Genomic DNA, 13,434 nt, shown 5'->3' on the forward strand with positions numbered 1-13,434 from the left:
TATTGTTGCACTAAGTGGACTTTAACAGAGGAAAGCTGTTTGTTGGCAAGAATAGCAAGTTTCGCTAAAAGCATCTCCTGTCCATAGGTATAGCAGAACACAATGACCTTTAGCATGTCAAGTGCCGACAACTTGGAGTTCCACTGTGAAAGGAAGACATGCTCGATGATGTCTGAAAGGAAGACATGTTCGATGATGTCTGTAACATACCTGGATAACAGTTTGCAGTTGCATATTGTAACATACCTGTGCAACTTGGAGATTTGTTAGATTTTTTTGTCACAAACTATTGGAATGTACCATGAACTACACAGGCCAGTGTGTTTTCCTCTGTTTAAGGTGTCCTCTGTTTAAGGTGTCCTCTGTCTAAGATGTCCTCTGATTAAGGTGTCCTCTGATTAAGGTGTCCTCTGTTTAAGGTGTCCTCTGTTTAAGGTGTCCTCTGTTTAAGGTGTCCTCTATTTAGGTGTCCTCTGTTTAAGGTGTTCTCTGATTAAGGTGTTCTCTGTTTAGGTGTCCTCTATTTAGGTGTCCTCTGATTAAGGTGTCCTCTGTTTAAGGTTTCCTCTGTTTAAGGTTTCCTCTGTTTAAGGTTTCCTCTGTTTAAGGTTTCCTCTGTTTAAGGTTTCCTCTGTTTAAGGTGTCCTCTGATTAAGGTGTCCTCGGATTAAGGTGTCCTCTGTTTAAGGTGTCCTCTGATTATGGTGTCCTCTGATTATGGTGTTCTCTGATTAAGGTGTTCTCTGTTTAGGTGTCCTCTATTTAGGTGTCCTCTGATTAAGGTGTCCTCTGTTTAAGGTTTCCTCTGTTTAAGGTTTCCTCTGTTTAAGGTTTCCTCTGTTTAAGGTTTCCTCTGTTTAAGGTTTCCTCTGTTTAAGGTTTCCTCTGTTTAAGGTGTCCTCTGATTAAGGTGTCCTCTGATTAAGGTGTCCTCTGTTTAAGGTGTCCTCTGATTATGGTGTCCTCTGATTATGGTGTCCTCTGATTATGGTGTCCTCTGATTAAGGTGTCCTCTGATTAAGGTGTCCTCTGTTTAAGGTTTCCTCTGTTTAAGGTGTCCTCTGTTTAAGGTGTCCTCTGTTTAAGGTGTCCTCTGTCTAAGATGTCCTCTGATTAAGGTGTCCTCTGATTAAGGTGTCCTCTGATTAAGGTGTCCTCTGATTAAGGTGTCCTCTGATTAAGGTGTCCTCTGATTAAGGTGTCCTCTGATTAAGGTGTCCTCTGATTAAGGTGTCCTCTGTTTAAGGTGTCCTCTGATTGAGGTGTCCTCTGATTAAGGTGTCCTCTGATTAAGGTGTCCTCGATTTAGGTGTCCTCTGTTTAAGGTGTCCTCTGATTAAGGTTTCCTCTGTTTAAGGTTTCCTCTGTTTAAGGTGTCCTCTGTTTAAGGTGTCCTCTGTTTAAGGTGTCCTCTGTTTAAGGTGTCCTCTGTTTAAGGTGTCCTCTGTTTAAGGTGTCCTCTGTTTAAGGTGTCCTCTGTTTAAGGTGTCCTCTGTTTAAGGTGTCCTCTGTTTAAGGTGTCCTCTATTTAGGTGTCCTCTGTTTAAGGTGTTCTCTGATTAAGGTGTTCTCTGTTTAGGTGTCCTCTGATTAAGGTGTCCTCTGTTTAAGGTTTCCTCTGTTTAAGGTTTCCTCTGTTTAAGGTTTCCTCTGTTTAAAGTGTTCTCTGATTAAGGTGCCCTCTGATTAAGGTGCCCTCTGATTAAGGTGCCCTCTGATTAAGGTGCCCTCTGATTAAGGTGCCCTCTGATTAAGGTGTCCTCTATTTAGGTGTCCTCTATTTAGGTGTCCTCTATTTAGGTGTCCTCTGTTTAAGGTGTCCTCTGTTTAAGGTGTCCTCTGATTAAGGTGTCCTCTGTTTAAGGTTTCCTCTGATTAAGGTGTCCTCTGTTTAAGGTTTCCTCTGTTTAAGGTGTCCTCTGATTAAAGTGATCCTCATCCTGAAACGAATTGCTGTTGTTTGAGAGAACCTTCTTTCTAACCTGAAGGATGTCAGGTGGTGCTTGGTACCGAAGAAGAACCAGAGGACCGAAGATATGCCAAAAACATCGTCGGTCGACCTCTGTCCGACATTAACTCTCTTTGGAGGATTTTCGGCACAGATGTCCATTTATCCTTACCTGTCCACCATTCCCGTCCGGCAGGCTGTGAGCCGCTTCGACATACAATTCTCTCTAGAGGTCGGTTAACCGAAACGCACCATCTCTGGACACGGCGGCCTTTGATTCCCCGATAACTTTTATCTTGGAAGCCTCCAGTAAGAATAACATCCCTTTGAAAGTGGGATTCGGCTGAAGCTGTGCGATCTGGGGATCTGAGGATCAGCATGCCATTCATCAAGTTGCATCAACAATGCTTTGGGGAATCTATTTTTAATAGGTTGTGAGTTTAGTTTTTTGTTCCCGTTTCCCGTTTGCGCGGAATAGTCGTGGGTGTGATTTACAGAAAATCAAACTTACCAAGCAGATTGTTTGTAAAACGTTGGTGATGTTTAATGGTGAGTGTATCTGCATATGTGGGCTCCTTGTTTTGTGGAGAGGCCTAGTGAAGCGGACTCTAAGTCCTTATCAATGTTTCCTTCTCATGTCAAGGAAAGATGTATATTCCAGACAAACATGCCTGTCTGCATCTCTCCAAATTGGCAGTTTCTTTTGGAGATAACAGCTGTCTCCCTTTCCCTTTTCCCAGCACCCTCTCTTTATGCTTACCCTGCAGGGCCACTCTTCCTCTTTCTTAAAAAAAACCCCCTCACCCCCTTAACGACTCCCTATCCCACTGTGTCCTGCAATGTTGCTATCCCTTTGATTTATACAGAAAAAAATGATGAACATCATCTATTAATTATTTCACAATGTTTGAGTCGCTCTCTTTTTCTTTTTCTCTTTGATTGGAAAAAATAAAAGGGTTCTTTTTGCTTCTCTGATTGGTTTGCTCTGTTACCCTTCCTTTTTCACAACTTTCTTCATTTCCTTAGCAATTATGTGATGTTTTCCTAACTCCATCCTAAGGCATATGGTAACTTTTGTAACCCAACGTCAGCTCTGTCATAACAAACATATATGGTAACTTTACTATCCCAAACTTTACTCAATGGCAATATGTGCCACACAATGCAACTGTACTATCGCAAACTCTACTTTAGCCCTCATATTTCATTAATGTCTAAACACCAGGCCTGGCAGGATGGCCTAGAGGTATTCACCCTCTCCTCTAAGCTGTCTCGTCTGGGTTTGAATCCCGACCCAGCTCTAAACTGTCATCCCGGTGTTTCACAGTCAGGGTGAATCATCAATGTGTGTGCCGCATTCCATCTGTCGACATTCGTTGGTGGACGTTAAAGATCCGACGGTGTCCATTGTGAAGAGTAGGCGAGCTATCGCCGGCACCATGAACAAATTACAAATTCCTATCCTAACTACTGCTGGGAGAGGGATGGCACACAACCCAGCATGATCCCAGGCCTAGAAACTGCTTCAGCAGAATCAACGCTCTTTATCACGGGGTATGGTACATCGGAACAGGATAACAACCGACATGGATTGTATGACTCCTATAATATATGCTTGACACAAATAATTAAGTGAAACATTTTGTAACGATGTACATTTTCCATAGAATTGCACAAATTAAATGTCCTACCATGTTTGGTGAGCAGACGATGTAAAATTAACGACTGGCAAAATATTTTAGACATCAACCCAAGACACAGACACTTGGTTGGACAGCTTAAACATCAGCGTACCGTATGCTCCAATCAATGTGGTTATTTTAATACTCACTTAATGGCACAAATATTGGAATGCACAAATATCGGAACGCACAAATATCGGAACGAACGCACAAATATCGGAACGCACAAATATCGGAACGCACAAATATCGGAACGCACAAATATCGGAACGCACAAATATCGGAACGCACAAATATCGGAACGCACAAATATCAGAACGCACAAATATCGGAACGCACAAATATCGGAACGCACAAATATCGGCACGCACAAATATCGGAACGCACAAATATCGGAACGCACAAATATCGGAACGCACAAATATCGGAACGCACAAATATCGGAACGCACAAATATCGGAACGCACAAATATCGGAACGCACAAATATCGGAACGCACAAATATCGGAACGCACAAATATCGCAACGCACAAATATCGCAACGCACAAATATCGGAACGCACAAATATCGGAACGCACAAATATCGGAACGCACAAATATCGGAACGCACAAATATCGGAACGCACAAATATCGGAACGCACAAATATCGGAGCGCACAAATATCGGAGCGCACAAATGTCGGAGCGCACAAATGTCGGAGCGCACAAATGTCGGAGCGCACAAATGTCGGAGCGCACAAATGTCGGAGCGCACAAATGTCGGAGCGCACAAATGTCGGAGCGCACAAATGTCGGAGCGCACAAATGTCGGAGCGCACAAATATCGGAGCGCACAAATATCGGAGCGCACAAACATGGGGACGCACTAACATGGGAACGCACTAACATGGGAACGCACTAACATGGGAACACACTAACATGGGAACACACTAACATGGGAACACACTAATAGCAGAACGCACAAATATCGCCACTCACAAATAAGGGAACAGACTAACATGGGAACAGACTAACATGGGAACACACTCATATGTGAACACACACATATCGGAACACGCAAGTATCGGAACACGAAAGTATCGGAACACACAAAAATCGCAACACACAAATATCAAAAGTGAGGTTGATCAAATTACTGAGCTCACATATTGCTCATTGTAGTTGTTTGTAATAATTGCTGGATGAGAGGGCAGTGAAACAACTTGATGCAGGTAGAGATTTAAGACCGTTCTCGAGAAAGCTCTCGTAAGATCGATCGGATGAAAGAATCTGAAAAGCTAAGACTAGTGTGCTACATTGTGCGTGTGTCCATATTTGATCACACCTTCATGCTGACTTGATTTCTTCATTGAGGACGGGCACACCTGCGCTTGTCAGAAAAAAGTCTTATTGCCTTGTGAGGACTCGTTCTTCCAGTGAATTTGACTCGCAGGTGTTCGATGAGATGCCATTGTGGATGAACCCATTTAGGCACGCTGGTTGCGCAGATCCCTTTTGATTGGATGCTCTCTGTCAGGAGCACTATCGCTCTTTCCAAACCAGGGCGCAAGGTCCCCTTCCGTGACCCCGACCCCTCGCACGTGCAATCTTCGGCGCTCCCGCCTGAAAACCGACACTCGCGTTCGCTGCTCGCAAAGCCCAAAAGGCTCTCGGGATTACCTTGTCAAACGCCAGGACAAAGGACCTGCTGTCACTTTCCCTCATTGGAAAGCCCCTCAAGTTTCAGCTTAGGCATCTCCTCACAAGCGTGGACTTCCTCACGGAGATCCCGCATCACTGCCGGGGACAAAGTTTCCCTAAACCCGTTAAATAATAACAGTAGCTCAGTCGGATGTGGACATCGGAAGAATAAGACATGGAAAATTAGAGGAACAAATGGGAAAAGAGAAAATAAAAGGGGAAAATGAAGATGTTCAATATCACATTAATCAACATTTTCTCGAGCAGAAGAACCAACAGAAACCCAGTGGTTGAGACGAAATGAAAATGAAGATGCATTTCCTGAAGATTGTACTTACCGAGCTCTTTACCCTCTTGTCTTGGTTAGAAACTTCACCTTTTTGTACCTTATTATGTGTTTTTTTATCAATCGTTGCACAGCTTATCTTTCTATCATCATCTGCTTGTTACCTCCTCTACCAACGGTGGATGGAGGTTATGTTTTCACCTCTGTCTGTTTGTTTGTTTGTTCGTGAACAAAATATCTCAAAAGGATGTGGACGGATTCGGACAAAATTTGGCAGAGATGTAGCGTATGTCACAAGGACGAAATGATTAGATTTTGGTGAAGATCCGGATTCGGATCCGGCTACAAGATTTTTAAAAAGTGATTCTTCACCATTGGGAGATGGGGCTAAAAACGATACATAGCAGGATATCTCAAAAAGTTGTGGACGGATTTGGACAAAACTTGGTGGATCGATTGGGTGTCTGACGAGGACAAATAGATTCGATTTTGGTGATAATCTGAATATGGATTCGGGTATGCGAATTATTTAATTTTTGGGAAAAGAGAAACTTAACTTAAGTGATTCTTCACCATTGGGAGTTGGGGCCAAAAACTATACATTGCGGGATATCTCAAAAAGTTATGGATGGATTTGGACGAAACTTGGTGGAGAGGTTGTCTGTGTGACAGGGAAGAAACGATTCGATTTTGGTGAACATCCGGATCTGGATCTGAGAATTTTAAAAGTGATTCCTCTCCATTGAGAGATGGGGCAAAAATACGATATATAGCACGATATCTCAAAAAGTTATGGACGGATTCGGACGAAACTTGGTAAACAGGTTGGGTGTGTGACAATGACGAATCAATTAGATTTTAGTGAAGATCCGGATACGGTACAGGATACGAGGATTATGGCATGATATTTCAAAAAGTTGTGGACGACTTGTGCCAAAGCTTGATGGATGAGTTAGTTAGGTGACAAGAACAAGCTGATCAGGTCCAAATCCAGATCCGGCCTATCAGTGGGATAAAAAACGTAAACTGTCCAGCCTGGTGGAGGTATGCTCTCTACCGAATATCGTTCTAGTATTCCCAATGTGACATAGCGACGTGCCAAACAAACACCAGGGAAATCAATTGGGCAGAATGACAATATCTGAATCAAATTGCTGTAAATTAGTTATATATTCTTAGACATTGCAAATACCATATTTGGAACTGTGCAGCAAAGTCAAACATTGCAATGAACTCTTTCATCACTTGCCATTTTCTACCCCCCTGAGGCTCCCCACAATGTACAAACAGTGACTTCCTGAGGACAGAGCATGTAAAGGGACTCTGAACAAATTCAGTAATACTACCATGAAGGTACACCAGGGTCATTTTACCACTAATAAACTGTTAACTGGGGTGACAGGATGGCCTAGATGTATGCACACTCACCTCTAAGCTGTCTAGCCTGGGTTCGAATCCCGACCCAGCTATAAAATGTCTTCCTGGTGTTTGACAGTCAGGGTTAATCATCAATGTGTGTGCCGTCCCTTGGATGTACGATGTACGTTAAACTGGGAGACCCGTCTGCTGACATTTGTTGGTGGACGTTAAAGATCCCATGGTGTTCTTCGGAAAGAGAAGGCGAGCTATCACCCTGAACACCCTGAGCACCATGAACAAATTATAAATTCCTCCCCTAATGTACAAGGGGCATTGTAGTCACCATTAGGAAAAAACAAAGCCCTGCACCTGTTCATTCATAGATACAGTTTTCAAGCATTTTTGTAACTGAAAGGTTCTTTTGAAAATTTTCAATATTGTCTCTTTCTGCAGTAAAAATGAAATTTCATTGCCTGATTGAGAAGTGTCTGTGTTGGGTTCATAGTTCATATTTCATTGCCTGATAGGTTCATAGTTCATCCAGGAGCAATCTGAATTCAAGATGTCATGTACTCTCCCCATATGGCCATACACAAAGAGGGACAGCCATCGTGTCACAGAGAGGTGACTCCTCCTGGTCCTCAATACCGAGTTCCAGAGTTTGAAAGACTTGTATGCACTTGCTGCAGGTTCATGCTCTTCCATTGCAAAGTGGGAATCTGATCATTAAAGTCAATAGTGTCTTATTGTATAGTATGCATATTGGGCCCGATATCAACTAAGAGTTCAGTGCATAGCTTGCAACATTGCAGGGGTCACAACTATATCCGTGTTGCAGTGGCATCACTATGGTAGACGAGATGGCTCAAAGGTAAGTGAGATACCTTGACAGCATCCAGCCAGGATAGTCACTGATAGAAGAGATTGCTGCGACATGTTGGTTAAAGCTAAGATCACTGTGAACGGTATAGTTAGATGGAATTCGGTGAAGCACTTAACAGGGCTGGAATGTAGAGTAAATCATCATAGAATCAGGATAGAATGAAGCGCTGGTCAAATACTTGGAATACATCTTTCAATCGAGAGAAATCTCAGACTCTCTCTCTCTTTCCCTCTCCAAAAGGACCGTATGGCAACCCCCTCCAAATCCAATCTACTTTCTCAGCAATCCACTTGAGGAAGTTGTCACTCAAATTAATGGGTCTCATGATCAGCCACAATCTTTCTTGGGCAAACCACATTTCAAAGTTGGCCTCCAACGCTAATTGCTGACTGGGCATCCTCCGTCGTACAAAGTCTTTCATTGGCACACCAGAACTCCGATATCCACCTCAAGGCCTTTGTCTGCAGCTTGATGGAGTACTGCTCTCCCCTTTGAAGTGACTCTCCTGCCTCACGTCTTGCTCAGCTTGACGCTGTGGAGACCAAGGCCTTCAAGATCAATGGAATCTCCCGTGGTAAAGCTGAGTCCATGGGCCTGTCACTTTGCCATTGGTCTCTCTGTCTTCTACAACCTCCTTTCTGGTCTTGCACCCTCTGCCCTCTCCGTGCTTTGCATCTCCTACCCCCAAGTTTCTGCAGAGCGCACATGATCCACCATCAACCCCCTACTACTGAAACTCCTAAAATCCAGAATCGCTGCTCACACCTCCACTCATTTGTTCCTCTTTCCTCCTACCTGCGGAATCAACTTCCACTTTCTCTTCAATCTCTTTCTCCCCTCTGGTCTTCAAGACAGCTGTTCACCACCTTTTCAGATCTACCCCCATCCAAAACCAAGACCTTTTCTACCCTCGTTAACCCCATTGTATTGCTCTTCACTGCCTGCGTAGACCTGTATAAAACATCATCGTATCATGTCTGCAGCGTAACATCAACAGCCATATTACGTTTGCGAAGGAACCGTGGACAGCACATGTGGATTGTGTGGCACGTGAATGATCTTGTTGGACAAAGTTTACCTCCATGCTTGTGTTGGGAAATATTACCCAAAAAAGGTTTGTTACTCATGTGATTTTTCAATCATGCTGCATAACAATGGCATAAAAGTACCCATCACTTCCTGCATTTTGTATTTTTCAGATATTCATCAATAACTCCTGGCACAACTCGCTCAATGGAGACACATTCCCGACAGTGGATCCGTCAAGTGGCTGCAAACTGTGTGATGTCCAAGAAGGGCGTGAGGTACACACCATCGGCCATATTGTTTCATGCAAATGTGTGTTGCCGGTTTAGACATCGACGCCGGCTGTTCTCCATGGGCCACCAGAGTCCAAAATCATCTCACCCAAATAATTTTCATCTTATTCCTTGACTGGCCTTTTATAGGAAGATGTGGAATTGGCTGTGAAAGCAGCTAGTGAGGCCTTCCGTCTCGGCTCGCCTTGGCGCCGCATGGATGCGTCAGAGCGAGGGAGACTGCTCAATCGCCTCGCGGAGCTCGTGGAACGTGACATCACATTACTCAGTGTGAGTGGTGGGGTCGACGACTCACACCGACAATATCAACATTTGTATTGAAAACTATGAATGAGAGAAGCGTGATTGAATTTGCTCAGTTTTGTTATTTTGAATCCTGCAAATCGACTGGTTTACACTTCATACAAATTCAACTTTCAACTTGGCCTTGGACATGACACTTACAAGGCTTAAATTGATTTAATATATTACCAAAGTGAACAATGTCCCCCCCCCCCCTTCCCACGCCTCCTGCCCCCAAGCCCTCTCCCTCCCACACTTCTCCCTGCTCTCAAATGTTGTGGTTGTGTGCTTCCCCTTCTCTCCCCATCTTGTCTTCCGCTCCCTCTTTTTGTATATTTTGTTTGTCTGGTTGATTTGTTTGTGAAATAAATGTTAGCTCTTTCACGAGCCTCGAATCAGTATCCAAAAAAAAAACAAAAAACCAAAAAAAAAACCGATATTTCCCTTTTACCATGAAATTGTACCCCGATAACTTGGTTTTGGTAGTTTTAACCTCAATAACTATATAACTTGGATAAAGTGTATAAACTTAGCTGCTGCTAGTAACATTCACCTTTAAAATGTGCTCCTGGAAAATATTTAATTGATTAATCTAGCGACGTCACAAATACCACCAGTTACCACGATGAAAAAAAGAAACCACAGAGTAGAGGAATAATGGTTCTAGTTCGTGTTAGGGGCCTTGACTTTTGAGGTCTTGTTAATTGTCCTTTGTTTTCCACCGACACAAACGGTCTCTTGTGTTTATAACCACCTTTATCCCTCGTTCATCCTGATGTCCCTTCAGACTAGAAACGTCTCGTACACGATGACAGGCTTTTACCTGAGATAGACCCTACGTTTGCATATTTTTAGGGGGAGGGAGGGAGAAGGGAAGGAGGAACAAATTTACCCATGCCAAGAGTGCTTTAACCTCAACATTGCCCCGGGGTAAAAAAGGAAATTGCAGTACCCTCTGCCACAGCCACCACCAGGTGGCGCTACACGGTGCACATTTACAAAGAGAATTTACGCCCCGACATCTCCGTGTATGACCGTGGCCACGTAGCCCATGTTACCCCCCACACAACGTTGTATTTGCACCCAGAGTTTGGAGTTTGTAACTTAAAAGATGTGGCCGTGCATAGGGAACAAATGAAGCCAGAGAGATAGAGATAGAGATAGAGGGAGACACACACATACACAATGGCGTATATATTGTTGCGGTTTTGCGAAGCCCGTTCCCTTACAAAGGGGAGATTAAACCCCTTTTTTTCTCTGGCTCTTCGAACCACGAGACTGAGTCGCCACTTCCGGGTAGACGTGGAAAAGGGTCTCGGGACAATTTCACACGTACCTGAAGTACCCAAACGCAGCGGAAGCAGGGATCGAGTCTCGCATGAACCACACGTAATTGAGTACACCCGAGCGGATGGCATACCACGTGGCCCGTGCTGTTACCTTTCTTATGGAACCTGATCAGAGCAATCTATTTCGTACCATGCGAGGTCAATGATAGAGAGACAAAAGCGGTCGAATCAAAGGAATAACAAGATTTAATTACACTATTTACAATGATTGGTAGAAGAAGAGACATAGGGCAGTCTTAAGCAGTCTTAACTTATATCCCCAGACAATGGGCCCACTTACACACACAGGGAGATGAAGGGAGAATGTTCGTGCGCCGAACGCGCCTGCTTTGGTCGCTCCAGGAACAGCTCACCTGGCGTGACCCTCTAGCGGTCACAGCACGTGTCCCGGCGAAGGCAGGCAGGCAGGCAGGAAAATCCTCGCGGCGCGTGTATCGGCAAAGGCAGGCAGGCGGGAAATACGCACGTCTGTGGCCCGGCATGGCTGTCTTTTACAGCGCGATTAATACTGCGCGGAGCGTGGGGAGCAGGGCAAAGCTCGTATACCAACGTTCGTACCAACTGAGAACTCACGTATTCTGCCCCGACTTCAACTCAGCGCATCCCTTCTCATAACTGAGGTCGTCTCATAACTCGTCTGCCTCATAACTCGTAACTCCGATCTTACTTGCCCTGCGCGCATCTCATAACTGAGGTGGTGGGCTCTGGGCACAGGGTTATATTGCCCCGCCCTAGCCCGTATCGAATGTTCCAAGCCCCGCCTTTTTCCGCAGCGGTAAGTCATTCCCCTCGAGCCCTGATTCGCGGCTCGCGCTTACCGTGGCTCCTCCTCCGCCTTCCTTCAGCCTTGATCGACTTGTTCAGGCCTGCCTCGTGGTATTTCACGCCAAAAACAAAAGCATTGAGGCATCGTAAGGGGACCTAATTCTCATTATCCAACTCAATGCAAAACTAACACAGGAAAGGTCTACGCTTACATTTACTAAGAAATAACTCAGCTTTAAACGAGGCTACATGTTGTAGTGTAACTAAACTAGGAGGGGAAATTAATCTTTATTATAAAACCACAAAACCGCAACAATATATATATATATATATATATATATATATATTTATATATATATATATATATATATATATATATATATATATATATATATATATATATATATATATATATATATCTATCTATCTATCTTCATTTCAACAACATTTGCACAAAAAGGTGCAAAAACAGATCCTAGCAACTACAGACCAATCAGCCTTCTCCCAATTATCAGCAAAGTCATGGAATCCATCATTGCTTCAGATATGAAATCTTTCCTCTTCTCCAATGGCTTGATCTCTGATCATCAATTTGGTTTCAGACCTGGTCACTCTACTCTGGATATGCTGCTTCTGCTTTCTCAACAATGGATGGAGGTCCTCAACGCCAAACAGGAAATTAGAGCCGTCTCCCTTGACATTTCACGTGCCTTCGATACGGTCTGGCACCCTGCTCTGCTCACCAAACCCTCCTCCTTTAGTATCCATGGAAATCTCCATGCATGGCTGGCGGACTTCCTCTTTGGTCGTAGTCAACGTGTGGCCCTGAATGGGTTTCCCTCATCTCCTCTTCCTGTTCAGGCTGGAGTTCCCCAAGGTAGTGTTCTGGGCTCTGTGCTTTTTCTGGTCTTCATCAATGATCTCTCTGACTCTCTTGAAAATCCTCTCTATCTCTTTGCTGACGACTCTACTCTGTGTCGCTCCATTCCTCATCCCTCAGATCGGCAGTCTGCAGCCTCCTCACTCTCTGCAGAACTGGACAAAATCACAGACTGGGCAAACAAATGGAACATGTCTTTCAATCCTGATAAATCTCACACTCTTACGATGTCTCTCCGAAAAGACCGACTGGACAACCCTCCAATCCACTTTCTGAATAATCCTCTCCAAGAAGTTCTGTCACTCAAGCTTTTGGGTCTCACTATTTGCCATTATCTTTCCTGGGAAAACCACATTTCAAATCTGGCCTCCAAAGCCAGTCGCCGACTGGGCATCCTGCGTCGTGCGAAGTCCTTCCTTGGCACACCTGAGCTCCTCACCACATACAAGGCTTTCATCCGCAGCTCTATGGAATACTGCTCTCCCCTCTGGTCTGGTGCTCCTGCTTCACACCTAGCTCGTCTTCACGCTGTTGAAACCAAAGCGTTCAGAATCATTGGAATCTCCCGCGATGAAGCTAACTCCAAGGGCCTTTCACTCACTCACCGCAGGCAGGTTGGTGGTCTTTCCGTCTTCTACCGACTCCTCTCTGGCCTTGCCCCCCCAGCTCTCTCTGGGCTCTGTCCCCCAAATATTCCTCCAGGTCGCACAAGATCTGCCTGCAACCCTCTTATGGTTAAACTGCCAAAATCAAGACTTTCTGCTCACCTTCACTCCTTCATTCCTCTTTTCTCCCACCTCTGGAACAAACTCCCTCACTCTCTTCAATCCCACTCCACCCTCCAGGTCTTTAAAACAGCTGTTCACCACCATCTCTTATCCTCCCCCATCCAAAACCTTGATCTTTTCTACCCCCGCTAATTTCGGTCCCCTTGTGTTTTATACCTCCCCCCCCCCCTTCCCACGCCTCCTCCCCCCAAGCCCTCTCCCTCCCACACTTC

The 13,434-nt window shown here is 44.6% G+C and overlaps 1 protein-coding gene across 2 annotated transcripts in view; it reads left to right on the plus strand.

Moving 5' to 3' along the window:
- The window catches only part of LOC137421011 (retinal dehydrogenase 2), a 187,491-nt gene that overhangs the window by 75,830 nt on the left and 98,227 nt on the right, over positions 1 to 13,434 (plus strand). For both annotated transcript variants that reach the window (XM_068106642.2, XM_068106643.2), the window contains exons 2-3: positions 9,039 to 9,143; positions 9,288 to 9,428. In XM_068106642.2, the coding sequence (XP_067962743.1) occupies positions 9,039 to 9,143; positions 9,288 to 9,428 (246 nt within the window). The remainder of the gene's footprint in view (positions 1 to 9,038; positions 9,144 to 9,287; positions 9,429 to 13,434) is intronic.

Source organism: Myxine glutinosa, chromosome 2 (assembly GCF_964187855.1).
Source record: "Myxine glutinosa chromosome 2, kmMyxGlut1.1, whole genome shotgun sequence".
NCBI lineage: Eukaryota > Metazoa > Chordata > Myxini > Myxiniformes > Myxinidae > Myxine > Myxine glutinosa.